The sequence below is a fragment of the Blastomyces dermatitidis genome, assembly GCF_000003525.1.
Source record: "Blastomyces dermatitidis ER-3 genomic scaffold supercont1.11, whole genome shotgun sequence".
Taxonomy (NCBI): Eukaryota; Fungi; Ascomycota; class Eurotiomycetes; order Onygenales; family Ajellomycetaceae; genus Blastomyces; species Blastomyces dermatitidis.
This window is the reverse complement of record NW_025544784.1, coordinates 1,060,971-1,075,324: the sequence shown is the minus strand read 5'-3', so window position 1 is coordinate 1,075,324 and position 14,354 is coordinate 1,060,971. Positions and strand designations below refer to the sequence as shown.

At 41.5% G+C, this 14,354-nt stretch overlaps 3 protein-coding genes across 3 annotated transcripts; 2 read left to right on the top strand and 1 right to left on the bottom strand.

Moving 5' to 3' along the window:
* Positions 1-697: 697 nt before the first annotated feature.
* Positions 698-2,896, top strand: BDCG_08444 (delta-1-pyrroline-5-carboxylate dehydrogenase, mitochondrial; the record flags this gene model as incomplete). Its single annotated transcript, XM_045424225.1, has 5 exons — positions 698-748; positions 901-1,008; positions 1,187-1,488; positions 1,578-1,646; positions 1,756-2,896. The coding sequence occupies 5 exons, from the start codon at positions 698-700 to the stop codon at positions 2,894-2,896; spliced, it is 1,671 nt and encodes a 556-aa protein (XP_045272988.1).
* An 872-nt stretch (positions 2,897-3,768) lies between these two features.
* BDCG_08443 (tubulin beta chain) lies at positions 3,769-6,912 on the top strand. Its single transcript, XM_045424224.1, has 9 exons — positions 3,769-4,004; positions 4,251-4,274; positions 4,389-4,414; positions 4,532-4,573; positions 4,640-4,694; positions 4,760-5,215; positions 5,303-5,637; positions 5,707-6,066; positions 6,169-6,912. The coding sequence occupies exons 1-9, from the start codon at positions 3,993-3,995 to the stop codon at positions 6,200-6,202; spliced, it is 1,344 nt and encodes a 447-aa protein (XP_045272987.1). The 5' UTR covers positions 3,769-3,992; the 3' UTR covers positions 6,203-6,912.
* Positions 6,864-9,683, bottom strand: BDCG_08442 (nuclear mRNA splicing factor-associated protein). The gene is made up of 6 exons (XM_045424223.1): positions 9,237-9,683; positions 8,739-8,870; positions 8,240-8,649; positions 8,012-8,120; positions 7,757-7,912; positions 6,864-7,647 (listed from the first exon to the last, which is right to left on the bottom strand). Exons 1-6 carry the CDS (start codon positions 9,420-9,422, stop codon positions 7,441-7,443), a joined length of 1,200 nt encoding a protein of 399 aa, XP_045272986.1. The 5' UTR covers positions 9,423-9,683; the 3' UTR covers positions 6,864-7,440.
* Positions 9,684-14,354: the final 4,671 nt, after the last annotated feature.

Sequence of the window (14,354 nt, the reverse complement as noted above, 5' to 3'; positions counted from 1 at the left end):
TACCAGAACCATTTCCTCCTGAATTACATATGTCTTTTTTTTCTTTCTCTCTCTGGTGGGTCAACTGAACTTCTACACGAACTACGCAGTACATGCAAGACGCTTCCTCAAGGGGTTCGGCGGGAACTTCAACATTATACGCAGCTAGACAAAGATAATATAGCTATCTCTATAACAAATGCCCGCTGTGGAATAATGTCCTGATTGTTTTCTTCCATCTTGATGTTTGTGCAGGTGGGTTTGTGCTAGCTTTAAGGTTTCTCAATTCAGCTCCCGATTAGGCCTAGGGCGATCGGATAAGCTTAAGTTGACCGCACCAGCAACTACCCGGGGCTAGCCGCACACATCCATGTTTAGCCTGTCCCCGCCGCAAGTTCGCGGGTGCGTGATGTCAGCGCTGGTGCAAAATATGCCGCGTAGCTCTTATATACACAGTTACATATGTCATTTGTGATGGAAAATTGGACCGCCTCAAGGGATCCTTGTATGGCCTTATATAATAGCCGCAAAAGCTGCATCTTCCCCTCATCTTCCCACTCCCCCTGTTCTTCGTTGAAGCATGCTCCTGTCAATTGCGCATAGGACATATACCTTCGCAAATCTCGCTCGAAGCGGCGGAAGGATCACATTCCTCAACCACCGCTATACAAAGGGACGAAAACCGCCTATATTCTTACCATATATTACTAGAGGAAACATGGCCACTTTAGCGACCTTCAAGCCGCCCGCGGTGCAAAATGAGCCAACTGTGAGTCCTTCATGCTCTTTAGGATCTTTGTTTGTTCGGATGGAAGGATGCTGAGGGGGGGGAGGTGAACGGCCAATCTTCGGATGCGGATCATGGAAATAACTATCTAACTGCTTGCCCTCCACCGAGGTGGGGAAACCTCCAACGAACAGCTAAACTACGCCAGAGGCTCACCGGAGCGGGAGAAGCTTGCGAGTGCAATTGCTGCGTTCAAGAAACAGGCTCCTTTACAGATTCCCCTTGTTATTAATGGGGAGGACGTACGTAACCTACATTTCTTTCTTTCTTTCTTTTTTTTCTTTTTCTTTTTCTTTTTCTTTTTTTTTTTGCCCATATTTTGCCCTTAAACCACAATCTGCCGTCAGCAGCGCAAACTAGAAATAACAATCGATAAAAGCAATCGAACAACTAATCATTCCCTCTCATTCCTCTTCACAGGTAACAACGGCCTCCGAAGTGCAAACTCAACTCAACCCGTCCGCCTACAAGACCACTCCTGTCGCCAGGTTCCAAGCGGCTGGCCCACAGGAAGTCAACTTGGCCATAGACACAGCGTTAGCTGCGAAGAAGGCTTGGGAGGCATTGCCCTTTGCCGACCGAGCGGCGGTCTTCTTGAAAGCTGCTCATCTCGTGAGTACCAAGTATCGGTATGAGCTGATGGCGGCAACGATGGTGGGCCAGGGGAAGAATGCGTGGCAGGCCGAGATTGATGCTGCGGCTGAGTTGTGTGACTTCTTGAGGTCAGTTTGTATCCTTGGTCGGTCGTTTATAGATTTTATCTCGTTTGGGTTACGGGATGGGATGCTGACATGTGGGTAATTATGAATAGGTTCAATGTCCAGTATGCTGCTGAGATATACACACAGCAGCCGGTCCATAATGCTCCCGGGGTTTGGAAGTCAGTCCTCCTCCTTAACATCTGTTCCCCTTTCAGACCGAATTACTCGAGCAAAGTTGAGTTTCTTTTCCCTAAACAAACAACTAACATCCCCTCTTCCACCACCAAGCCGATTGGAATATCGCCCCCTTGAAGGCTTCGTCTACGCCGTCTCGCCATTCAACTTCACCGCTATCGGAGGCAACCTCCCCGCTGCCCCTGCGCTCATGGGAAACGTAGTGGTCTGGAAACCATCCCCATTCGCCGTCGCAGCAAATTACCTAACCTACAGTATCCTCGTCGAAGCCGGACTCCCGCGCGGGGTCATCCAATTCGTCACCGGCGACGCAGAACAAATCACAAAAACGGTCCTCGACCACCCCCACTTCGCCGCCTTGCATTACACAGGCAGCACAGCAGTCTTCCGCTCTCTCTACGGCAAAATCGCTCAGGGCGTCGCAGACGGCAAATACATCAGCTACCCGCGCATCGTCGGTGAGACAGGCGGGAAGAACTTCCACCTCATCCACCGCAGCGCCGATATCCCCAATGCAGTGAAGAACACCGTGCGCGCCGCCTTTGAGTTCCAGGGCCAGAAATGCAGCGCCTGCTCGCGCGCCTACGTGCCCTCAAGCATCTGGCCTGAATTCCGCGGCCAGCTCGTCGCGGAGACCAAGGCGCTGAAAATCGGGGATCCGGAGGATTTCTCCAACTTCATGGGCCCTGTGATCCATGCGGCGGCATTTAAGAAGCTCTCGTCCGCCATCGATGAGGCGAATAAGGATTCCCGCCTCGAGTTGCTGGCTGGCGGCAGCTATAGCGATGAGACGGGCTACTTCATCCACCCGACCGTCTACGCGACGACCGATGCGACGCATCCGATTCTCAGTACGGAGTACTTCGGCCCCATCTTGGCCGTCCTTGTGTACGATGATGGTGCTGACGGGGCAGGAGGATCAAGCGCGTTTGAATCCATTTGTAAAACCATCGATGCGACTAGCCCGTACGCGCTGACGGGGGCGATATTTGCGCAAGACCGCGCGGCGGTGTCGTATGCGGAAGACGCGCTGCGGAGCGCTGCGGGGAACTTTTATATCAATGTTAAGTGTACGGGGGCTGTGGTGGGCCAGCAGCCGTTCGGGGGCGCGAGGGCGTCCGGTACGAATGACAAGGCGGGGAGTATTGGGTTGTTGAATCGGTTTGTGAGTGTTAGGGCGTTGAAGGAGGAGTTTGAGGGGCTGCAGAAGGTGAAGTATGTTAGTAACGAGTAAGAAGGGGGGTTGGCGATGGGTCGACGGGTAAGACCTGAGGGGCAACTGCCTGTTTCGCCCGTTTCCATTTTCGAATCTGATCTGGCGCATTGTTGGGTGTGGGGGGGGGGGGGGTTATGGTGGAGGGAGGTTATGATTGAAGTTAGTTGGCAACATGTACGTTATCACTAAATAACGTATTCGAATAGGTAAATATTCTAGGTGGTTATGAGAAGAAAATGAGCAGCGATAGTAGAGCAATGATTCTTTCATCTCGCTAAAACAATCCCAATAAATATCACCAATCATCACCTCGACGAAATATCAAGTATATAAATGTATATAACCACCCACCCTCTTTCATACTATCACAGAGAAAATCAAAGCTACCCCCTTAAAAGCAATTCACACACAGCCTTCACACATACTTTTTTACCCTTCAGCTCTGAGGATGTAGTCCTCTTTACTTCACGTAAGGAGGGCAGGGGGTACTAAAGCCCCTTAGCTTTAGCGATTGCCCACAAATCAAGAATCGAACTTCCCAAGCTGAGAGCCATGTAAGACAACAGTGTTGAAAGGACAGAGCCTACTGCGTATACTGCGTATACCAATATACACATGGCCGATTGATTATAATGATTGGAAGTTATCCCCTTAGGGTAATTCTTTCCCCGATCTGTCGATGTTTGTCTGCCTTGACTGGTTCGTTCCTGGCGAGCCAACGTTTTGGGGCGAGGTTCCAGGACACCGCTAGTCCCAAACAGACCACACTAGCGCTGCTATAGGACTAGTAGCAAGCTGGCACAACAACGCTAGGCCGAGTTGGGACGGGACTTGTAAACATCTAGCCGAGCGCGGACTAGCGCGACAACACAACAGCAGCACGGTCCCCCCGGCGCTTCTCAGCCTCTGCTGTTTGTTTCTCCTCGTCCCTTGTTTCTTCTCTTCTTCTTCCTCCTCCTCTTCTTCTTCTTCTCACCGCCCCCAGTTCAACCTCCTCCTCCTCCACCACCACCACCACCACCATCATCACCTTTTTGTGATACCCGTCTCCTTGCTTGCTTTCTGCTCGACTTCATCACTCCTCACTCCTCCATCACTACTCCCACAGCCCACCATGCGTGAAATCGTACGTTTTTGACCCCCATTTTGACGCGTCGTTCGAATGAACCGTTGTCATCTTACCCTTGTCCATGCCCATCGCCCCCCTCCCCCCCCCAACTGCATCCCCCTTTTCTTGATGTCCAATTCTGCATCAAACCACATCCACCTGCCCCCAACAGGCCTTCTTAGAATCACATAACGGTAGAATGTGCGAACTTGACTGCTAACGTGTTTGTTGTTTGATTTTTTGTTTTGTTTTGTTTTTATCTAGGTTCACCTCCAAACCGGCCAATGCGTATGTCGACTCAAACCCATCCCCAAATAACATCCACCCTCCTCTTGGTTTGCGTGATATTGTTACTTGGGAGAGCATCTGTTGTCTAACTGTTGGAGCCTGCTGCTGAAATAGGGTAACCAAATTGGTGCTGCTTTCTGGTATGTCAAAAGTTCCTTGCCCTCCCCGCTGCCATCTCAGATATGAAAAAACACATTGCGTGTTGTTGCTCTGTTTACATATTTTTATACTGACAACTCTCTTCTCCTTATAAATAGGCAAAATATCTCTGGCGAGCATGGCCTCGACGGCGCCGGCTAGTAAGTTTTACAGTCAAGAATACATATATAATTATGAAAAATCTCGATTCCTAACTCGATAAATAGCTACAACGGGTCCTCCGATATCCAGCTTGAACGCATGAACGTCTACTTCAATGAGGTGGGAGAACGCTTCCCACCCTTCGAGAGCAGCTATCAGTCTACTAATAGGAATATCCCCCGTAGGCTACCGAAAAGAAATATGTCCCCCGCGCCGTCCTCGTCGACCTCGAGCCCGGCACCATGGATGCCGTCCGTGCCAGTCCCTTTGGCCAGCTTTTCCGCCCAGACAACTTCGTTTTCGGCCAGTCCGGTGCTGGAAACAACTGGGCCAAGGGTCATTACACCGAGGGTGCTGAGCTGGTCGACCAAGTCATCGACGTCGTCCGCCGTGAGGCTGAAGGCTGTGACTGCCTCCAGGGCTTCCAGATCACTCACTCCCTTGGTGGTGGTACCGGCGCCGGCATGGGTACCTTGCTGATTTCCAAGATCCGGGAGGAATTCCCAGACCGTATGATGGCCACTTTCTCGGTCGTTCCTTCGCCAAAGGTTTCCGACACCGTTGTCGAGCCTTACAATGCCACCCTCTCCATCCATCAGCTCGTTGAGCACTCCGACGAGACCTTCTGTATCGATAACGAGGTATAGTTTCGATATTCATTTTCGTATATCTTTTGCGGCCAATTTTATATTGAGTTACGAATTTTTCTAATTTGGATATTATCACAGGCTCTGTATGATATCTGCATGCGGACTCTCAAACTCTCTGAGCCATCTTACGGTGACCTCAACCATCTCGTGTCCGCCGTCATGTCTGGTGTGACCACCTGCCTGCGATTCCCTGGCCAACTTAACTCTGACCTTCGGAAACTCGCTGTCAACATGGTTCCATTCCCTCGTCTCCATTTCTTCATGGTCGGATTCGCCCCTCTTACTAGCCGTGGAGCATACTCCTTCCGTGCTGTCACCGTCCCTGAATTGACCCAGCAGATGTACGACCCTAAGAACATGATGGCTGCTTCTGACTTCCGTAACGGCCGTTACCTCACCTGCTCTGCTATCTTGTAAGTCTTCTCGAGTCACCTCCCCCACTTATTATTTTCCCCTCTAACCTCTTTTTCTTCCCCTTTTAGCCGTGGTAAGGTTTCCATGAAGGAAGTCGAGGATCAGATGCGCAACGTCCAGAACAAGAACCACACCTACTTCGTCGAGTGGATCCCCAACAACGTGCAGACTGCTCTCTGCTCCATCCCTCCCCGTGGCCTCAAGATGTCCTCTACCTTCGTTGGAAACTCCACCTCCATCCAGGAGCTCTTCAAGCGTGTCGGTGACCAGTTCACTGCTATGTTTAGGCGCAAGGCTTTCTTGCATTGGTACACTGGCGAGGGAATGGATGAGATGGAGTTCACCGAAGCGGAGAGCAACATGAACGATCTCGTTTCTGAGTATCAGCAGTACCAGGATGCTAGCATTTCTGAGGGAGAGGATGAGTAGTAAGTTCTTTTCCCCAACGCTCCATTTTTCTTTCTCTGGGACTTGATCACTATATCATATCTCTATTCACCAATTTGACTAACCAATCTTCTTTCAAACAGCGTTGAGGAAGAGATCCTTGAGGGCGAGGAGTAGAGTTTTCGAGGCAAATAAGCGTATAGTGAAGCGAAGAGCCTAAAGAGGCGTGATTTTTGAGCCTACTTAATCAATTACTTCTATCTTTTAAGGTTTTGTTGTGTTTTTTTTCCTTTTCGTTCATTCTATTAATTTATATTCTGCTCTTCTTTTTTCGGTAGCGATGAATCGAATTTTTTTCCAAGACCATGGACCAAGATAAATACTACGTTCTTTGTGTTAGGTATTCATGAAAACGAGAGAAACCTGACACTTGGTGATGATGCATTGTTTTATGTGAAGAGTAAACTTTGTTCTATGTTGCTGAATGGGAGCAGAGGAGGTGAGACGTAGGAGAGTGAGGTTTTGAGGTTTGAATTGAATGTCTATGCAGCAAACCTTTCGGTTTTTCAAGCTCCGTACACTTTGCTTTTTCTTTTAATGTTTACATTCAGTCTTCTTTTTTTTTTTTTTCTAAGGATGGCTAGCGGTACGGCACCAGAAAAAGAAAATATAAGAGAGAGCCTACAGTAGTATGCTTGTTTGAGCGCGACTGCTGTTCTTTTTTTTTTTTTTTTGGTTGTGTTATCTATCGTACATCTATCTATATGAGAGAGGAGCATGAAAGTCTTCAAAAGATATATATATAAAGAGTGAATTAAAAAAAGAAATTGAATGCTTAGCTTATATCTATCCTCACTCAACATTGGTTATGTCAAATTATATTCCAGCCAGAGAATAAATCCTCTGATCTACAATCCATATCACACAGTGATGGAAAATACTGTTCTTGATGGGTAACTAATCATTTGTTATACATCCTAATCCTTAGTCCCAGTCCTAATTCTAAACCTAGTTAATCTCCCCTGACCCCTTTCAACGGGAACGAAATCAAATGTTAGAATAGGAATGACGAGCGAGCAGTGATAATTACACATAAGATGATGAGGGCGAAAAAATGGGGGAAAAACAAAATACAAAGAAACAAAGTGCTCTCCCTCACCTGGATAAAGGAGAAGGCGAAAAAAAAAAGGGATTCATTCTTCATTCATTCATCTTCAACATTCCCCTTCCCCCTTCTTTCCACATAGACATCCAAACACCAAACCATGTCAACATCCCGAAGGATTCGCAAAGAAAGAGAGAAAAAGAACACATCCCATAACCCGTCCTCGACATATTTCAACGAGGAGCAAGGTACCCATTTCTATTCATTCCGTTCTTACCATCTCCAACCGAAGCGGCCCCCTCGGCTCCCCTCAACCCCCACCCTCTAGCCACGACCCAAATTTATCCAGCCGCTCAGCCTCCTCTTCATCAACCTGTTCACTATCTTCTTCCGCCTCAACATTAGCAAGAGTAGTACCGGCGGCTGCTTGCTTCGAGCTCGATTTCTTGAACCGCTCGCTACCGTCGGCGATGTATGCTACCACCCGTGTGCCGGAGAAGAAGCGGCCATTCATTTTCTGTATATAAAGGTGTAAGCGTTGTTGTTAGATTAAATTTGTTCTGACGGTTTTTTTTTTTTTTTTTTTTTTCCTTGGGTTTGGGTGGGAATTATCCAACCCAACGCACCTGAACGCAGATGTTTGCTGATTCGACATCAGAGAACCGGACGCTCGCCACACCCTCTTCCTCTTTATCATACAATACGACATTCGTGACCTCGCCTAGCTTTGAGCATTCTTGTCGAATGTCTTCCTTGATATCTAGGATTGCAGCTGGGTCCTCCTGTAAGGCATTAGACGCGCTTTGAGTCAATATAGGACGGACGTTAAAAGGGCTTTTATTTTCGTTGTGAGAAGATAAAAACGGAACTGATGCTCGTACCTCGAGTTCTTGCAGAGTAAACATATGCTTCAGAATAACCACCCTATCCCATCGAGATGAACTTGGTGGGACCGTCGATGGTTCATCATCGTCCCAGTCGGCAAGTTTACTATAGAGAGGTAGATACCGAAATGTAAGCGAAACGTGAACGTAAACTTGTGCTTGAATACATTACAAAAAGAGTTTTGTTTAAACAGTGTTAAAGAAAGCATAAAGGATACTACGAACCTATTCAACCGTTGAGTTTTCCTCATGATTTTCCTCTTCTCACTCATATTTGGCTTGGCGGGTGCCTCCTTTTGCGCCTTGAATGAGAAATCTGCCGCCTGCACCTTCATCTTGCCCTGGGGGCCTGTTTCTCCAAATCTAAAATCCGTATCATCAAGCATCTGGATGGCAAGGTTTACAGATTCGGGGCGGAAGTATACAATCAGTGCATCTCCCTTGAACTTCCCTTCGTCGTCAGTATATAATTTTATGCGTGGCCGCCGGCGGTCGATTTCCTCGGCGATGACGCCGCATTTGCTGAATACATCGTTCACTTCTTCCAGTGAGGCATCGAGTGGGATTGACGTAACGTAGACGGCGGTGTTTACGCGAGGTCTTTTGGCTTTGGGCGCCTGAGTCTGTTTGTTGGCCTGGACAAGGGTGGTCGTCATTGTATTAGCTTCCGAGTACATACGATCTATTGTGCGAGAGGAAAGGAAATTGAGCGTTATTAACTGACCTCTTCGCCATTGGTATAATTCTTCCGTTTCAGTCGTCGTTGCTGCTGTTGTTTGAGATCGGCGGGCTCGTGTTCATCTACGCCTTCAACTTTATACGCCTCTCTCTGTTGTTCTAAGAGGGCATCGTCCACCTATTTACTTCGCCCAACAGACCAAAATAAACAAAAACGGTCAAGCAATTAGAATAGTGTCCTGCATCCAACGGGAATGTAGGATGATATTTGATTTTCCTTGACCCCTGATACCGGAGGCGAAAACAAGTAGAGTAGTGTCCGATGGAAGAAAGCTTGGGTATTGTATATTTTTGCGCCCAAGAGGAGACTTTCCCAGGTACACTATCTGTTTGCCTTCTGTGTCCGCCGGCAACTTATTTTTGGCCTTCCCGATGCCGAGATGCAGCCATCATGGGGGATGGTGGAAATAACCAAAGCAACGGCCCTTGTTGCGCCAACCAGTACAGAGAGAGGGGAAGAACAAGAGTTTCATGAACTGCCTACCAAGGGAACCCATCTCTTCAGCGCATCATCATACTCCCATTCTGACCCATCCTCCGCTTCCAAGTGGTATTTTTTATCGAGCTTAGAATAGGAAATCCGGTAATCGTCATCGAATTCGTCGGGGGTTTGCGGGAAGCTCGCTCGAGTGGTGGTGCCTTGTTCTGGAGGAATTGGAGGCGCCTCCATGGTTTTTGGTGGTTTGCTGGGTGGAAATATAGAACTGAAATGGAGAGTTGGTCAGAAGAACCGACGGAGAATTAGATATATATATATATGCAAGTGGTCTGATTGCGAGCCGCTGTATGGAGAGATAGTTTAGCAGAAGAATGGTTGGATAGCAAAAGCAAACTATGAGGAAGCTCCGAGGCGAATGCCGCTTTACCGAAATAAGCTTAGTTCCGTTTACATACTGCGTTACATAAGAGCTGACAACAATCAGCCAAAACTGTAGGATAGTTGAAGGTTGTATTGATAGATCTATCTACAGGAACATAATATAGTGGTGGGTCACGTGATCTAGTGGGATCGCTAACCGCAACGGCCGTAAGGGCCAACACCCCCTCTCAAGATAACAAGAATCACATACAAAAAAAACACCCAAATCATCAAGATAGTCTGTCAAAATTAAATACAAATGTAAAATTAAACATTCTCAACTTTTATATCTGTAAGACCTAGTAAAATCATGAATTGTGCAAATATCACATTATCTAGAGATTTAGTGAGTTCATTCATTATCATCTGAGCAGTGAAAATATACTCTAAATCAATGATTCTCTGATTTAACTATCAATATGAAAAATGAAAACATGTGTCAATGTGCTTACTTCAGATTATAATGACTGTTATCTTTGTAAGATCTATAGCATTCTTATTATCAGTGAGAATCTGTATCAGAGATATAGTGATAAAGTCAAGCTCAATTATAAGATTCTGAATTCATATTATCTCACAGACTGTCTCATTAAGAGTCATATATTCAGTCTTATTAAAACTCAGAGATATACAAGATTGTTTTACTGAATACTATGAAATTAAGCTGTCTGTGAGCTTAAAAATATAGCTGAATGTTAATTTTCTATCATTATTCAAGAGATCAGCTCAATCAGAATTCAAGTAGCTGAAGAGTAGATAGAAATCATCAGAGAAATCAGAGATAACAGAGGAATTAATAGAAACAGTAGAAATGATAGAAATGAAAGAAATGAAAGAAATGAACCTCTTATATAAGCTATATCTGTAGAAAATGCTCAGATTCATGATTTCTTTCAAATAATATATAACATGTAATAGAGTCTTTTAATATTGAGATGTTGAATCAATGTTCTGTTGAGTGAGTAGCAAGGCAGTATGAGTAATATCAGAACATGTTTTAACTGCAAGATATTACAAGTAACTCATATTATATTGATATCACTGAATTATGAAATCAGTCTCTTTCTCAGATATAGAGAAATTATCAATACAGAATTCATTCTTTATTGATATTCTGATAACAGCTGTATTATCAAGATAGAAATCTTTAACAAGATATTTAATATATTGATAATATATTAAATTAATTCTCTTATCTGAATAATTAATCTTTATACTTAAATACTTAATTGACTAATGTAGATTCTTGACTTTCAATTTCTTACTGAGTATACTTACTAGTCAATCAGCATTCTCAGAAGCTTTGAATATGATGTTAAGATTATTAACATAGATTGTTATATAGAGATGATATCTGAATATATAATATCAGAGTGCTGAATTATAAGTATTAACTGTAAATTCAAGATTACTTAACAGAGCTGTTAAGTAATTATATCAGATCTTCACTGCAGAGTTCAGACTGTATAGACTACTCTCAATTATGCATAGACTGACCGTGTGACCGTGTCTGAAATCAGGACCAAACTTTACAGTTATTATATTATCTAAAAGCATTACTTCTGATCATGATTTGTGTTCATCACATTGATTTCAAATCATGTTATTTCAAATATTAAAGGTTTCAGATTCACTTTTCAAATAAAAATCTAGTTCTGAATAAAGAATATGTTTGAATTCTTAGTCACATTTTCATTCTGATCTCATTATTGAGAATGGTATTAAATAAGACTATGAAATCACTTCTCACTTACATAATATCATAACATAGTACTCATTTGTTGAAAATTCAACAGAGAGTGTTATTAAATATTATTACTTTTCTGAACACAGATCATAATTCATATAATTTTAATTATGAAAAAAATATAAAATATAAAAAAAAAACAAAAAACAAAAAATAAAATAAAAATAAGAAAAAATCAGAATGAACAAAAAAAAAAAAAAGAAAAGAAAAAGAAAAAAATAAAAAATAAAAATAAAAAAAATCAAGATCATAGAGCTGTAGCACTTTCAAAATACTCACTTCTCAGAGTCTTTGTAATGTTTATTATCAATTATATATCTCTCACAGTGAGAGTAATACAGCTGTGATGAATTATTGTCTTAACATTATCTAATAAATAATCAGTATATATCTGTATAAATGTGAATATTTAGAAAATATACACTTAAAAAGTGTGATCAGAGTGAACTCTGCTGTCACTTAAATAATATCAAGAGCAGAATACTGAAATTGATAATTTTTCTCATTGATTTCATAGACAAGGCAGGTGAAGATAATCTTAAGAAATATAAGATCTTCTGACTTCTGATAAAAATGAATCTCACAGAGAGACTCTATTTTCATGATATCAGAGACTAAGTGTTATCAAAAAGTATTACTTTCATACAATGCATATACACTTACTGTGATGATTCACTCTCTGTATATATGACTGAGAGTTGTGACTTTCTCACGCTGTACAGCTCTCTCTGAGATGCTGGCATCAGTTTGCAACTCACACAGTCTCTCAGTTCAGCATACACTATGTGTATGCAGCTCTGTATGCTGAGGCTGTGTTAGTCATTATAATCTGATGTAATACTCACTTTTTACAGGCCATGTTTCATTTGAAGAGAGAGAAGAAAGACATGACTATGATTTTATTAAGAGAGAATAAATAATTAGTAATATTAAATATAATTTAATTCTTCTATATTTAAAATTTAATTAGTCTATACTCTTCAATTTGAGAATTTCTAGAAGTGTTTTAATAGTTTTCATATCAGCTTGAATTTAGTGATGAATTGAAGAAGAAGAGAAAAGAGAGAAGAAAGAAATAAGAATAACTTATCTTTATAATATAAAAACAGAGAATCACTGCAATTATTCTCTCTAGCAATAAAGATCTGTTTTCTGCATGTATCTCTGATATAGATTATATAATAACTGTATACAAAGAATATCAACACTGCATGCATTGAATAAAGATAATGTTGCTATGCAATACTGTAGCTGTTTTCATATATCTCTGAAAGCTGTTAATATTTTCTTTGTCTCTTTATATTTGATAAGTCAGTAATATATTTCAATGCACTCTCTCTTTCATCATCATTATTATTATTATCATCATCATAATTATTACTATCATTATCATTATCATTATCACTATTATCACTATTATCATCATCATTATCATTATTATCATTATCATTATTATCATATCATTTCTAGCCGTCTCTTCTGTCTTCACCTCTTTTCAACACTCACTGAAATCAATCATGTCATTTCTCTTCAAATATTCTGCGGTTCTGCGGACTATCAAGGCGTGTGAGCACTGTTATAGATTGAAGAGAGAGAAGAAGAAGATGTTCAAGTAAGAGAAGACTGATTGTAAGATATATTATAATGCCTTGAAGAGGCTCTGTAAGAAAGCAGAATAATAATGATTTTAAGTAACACTTCTGATAGATTTAGACTGAACTAAGTATAGAAATAATGTGAATAACACCATCTGTGAGAGATTGAAGAAGAAGACAGTGAAGAGTCTTATACAGTAGCAGTGAGATCAGAAGAAGTTCTGAAAATGATTTAAGTTCAAGATAAAGAGAGAGAGAGAGAAGAAGAGTATTACTATAAATAAGTGATGACAGAAGAAGATTGAGAGAGTATTAAAGTGAGAGACAAAGAAGTCAAAACTGATAAGTTTTTTATTTATTGAGAGATAATGATTTTTAATAACACTTCTATTCTCTAATTAATTAGCAGGAGCTGATAGAGAAGAAGAGAATTGAGGTCTTGTTCAGATCTTGAATACACTTCATGATTCAGAACATTGAGAAGACAGCTCTGCTCTCTGAGTATGTCAATCTGCTTACTGCTGAGGTGAAACCTGAGACAGCAGATCAGAAAATGCAGGATTTTGAGATGCAGATTAATCTGATTAAGAGAGAGCAGTGAGAACTCTTCTCTGAGAAGACAGTGAAGAGAGATTTTGAAATAGTTATCACCTCAGATGAGAAGGAGAAGAAGAAGAAGAAGAAGAAGAAGAAGAAAAATGAGAAGTGAATTATAAAGAATGATAAGAAGAATAAGAAAGAGAAGAAGTAGATTTTTTTCTTTTTATATTAGTTAGTTATAAGTTTAAGTTTTTAATTATTAATAATTAAAATTGATTTTGAGTTTTCAAAAATTATTGTACAAGTTGTAATCAAGTCAGGAATGATATATATATATATATATATTTAACTATCATGATTCACAAATCACTATAATGTATAAGTATCAACATTTTTTCAACATTGATATTCATAATATTAATATATTTTTAATGATATTATCTGATAATACAATTTGATAACACTCTCTTTCACAATATTAATATATTTCAAGAAATATGATAGAGATTAATTAAGATTATTTATTTACTTTTATACATCAATGATATTCAATCTGAGTTAGTACTAAAATTATAACTAAGCTAAGAAACAAGATTATTTTCTCTTATATTAATTCTTCTTGCACACATCAGTGATCAGTTATTGAAAATAAATTATTATCTTTTGTAAATTATTATCATATCTTCTGAATTCACTTCTTTCACTTCTTTTACTTCTATTGAAGATTCATAAACTCTTTAAGAAATCACTGTGAATCACAAAGTCTACATTGTTTACAATTCAACACAGAATGCTCTCTTTCAATTATAATGAATAACTACTTCATTCTTCATATCTGATTCCAGGCTATGAAATTTATGA

What these genes read in the sequence shown, in the direction of transcription:
- BDCG_08442 (XM_045424223.1), bottom strand. Translation starts at nt 9,422, where the DNA reads ATGGAGGCGCCTCCAATTCCTCCAGAACAAGGCACCACCACTCGAGCG. An exon ending in TGAAGAGATGGGTTCCCTTG is followed by an intron (nt 8,871 to 9,236) that starts GTAGGCAGTTCA and finishes CGAAGTAAATAG; the next exon opens with GTGGACGATGCCCTCTTAGA. An exon ending in AAAACTCAACGGTTGAATAG is followed by an intron (nt 8,121 to 8,239) that starts GTTCGTAGTATC and finishes ACCTCTCTATAG; the next exon opens with TAAACTTGCCGACTGGGACG.
- BDCG_08443 (XM_045424224.1), top strand. An exon ending in CAAATTGGTGCTGCTTTCTG is followed by an intron (nt 4,415 to 4,531) that starts GTATGTCAAAAG and finishes CCTTATAAATAG; the next exon opens with GCAAAATATCTCTGGCGAGC. An exon ending in CTCACCTGCTCTGCTATCTT is followed by an intron (nt 5,638 to 5,706) that starts GTAAGTCTTCTC and finishes TTCCCCTTTTAG; the next exon opens with CCGTGGTAAGGTTTCCATGA.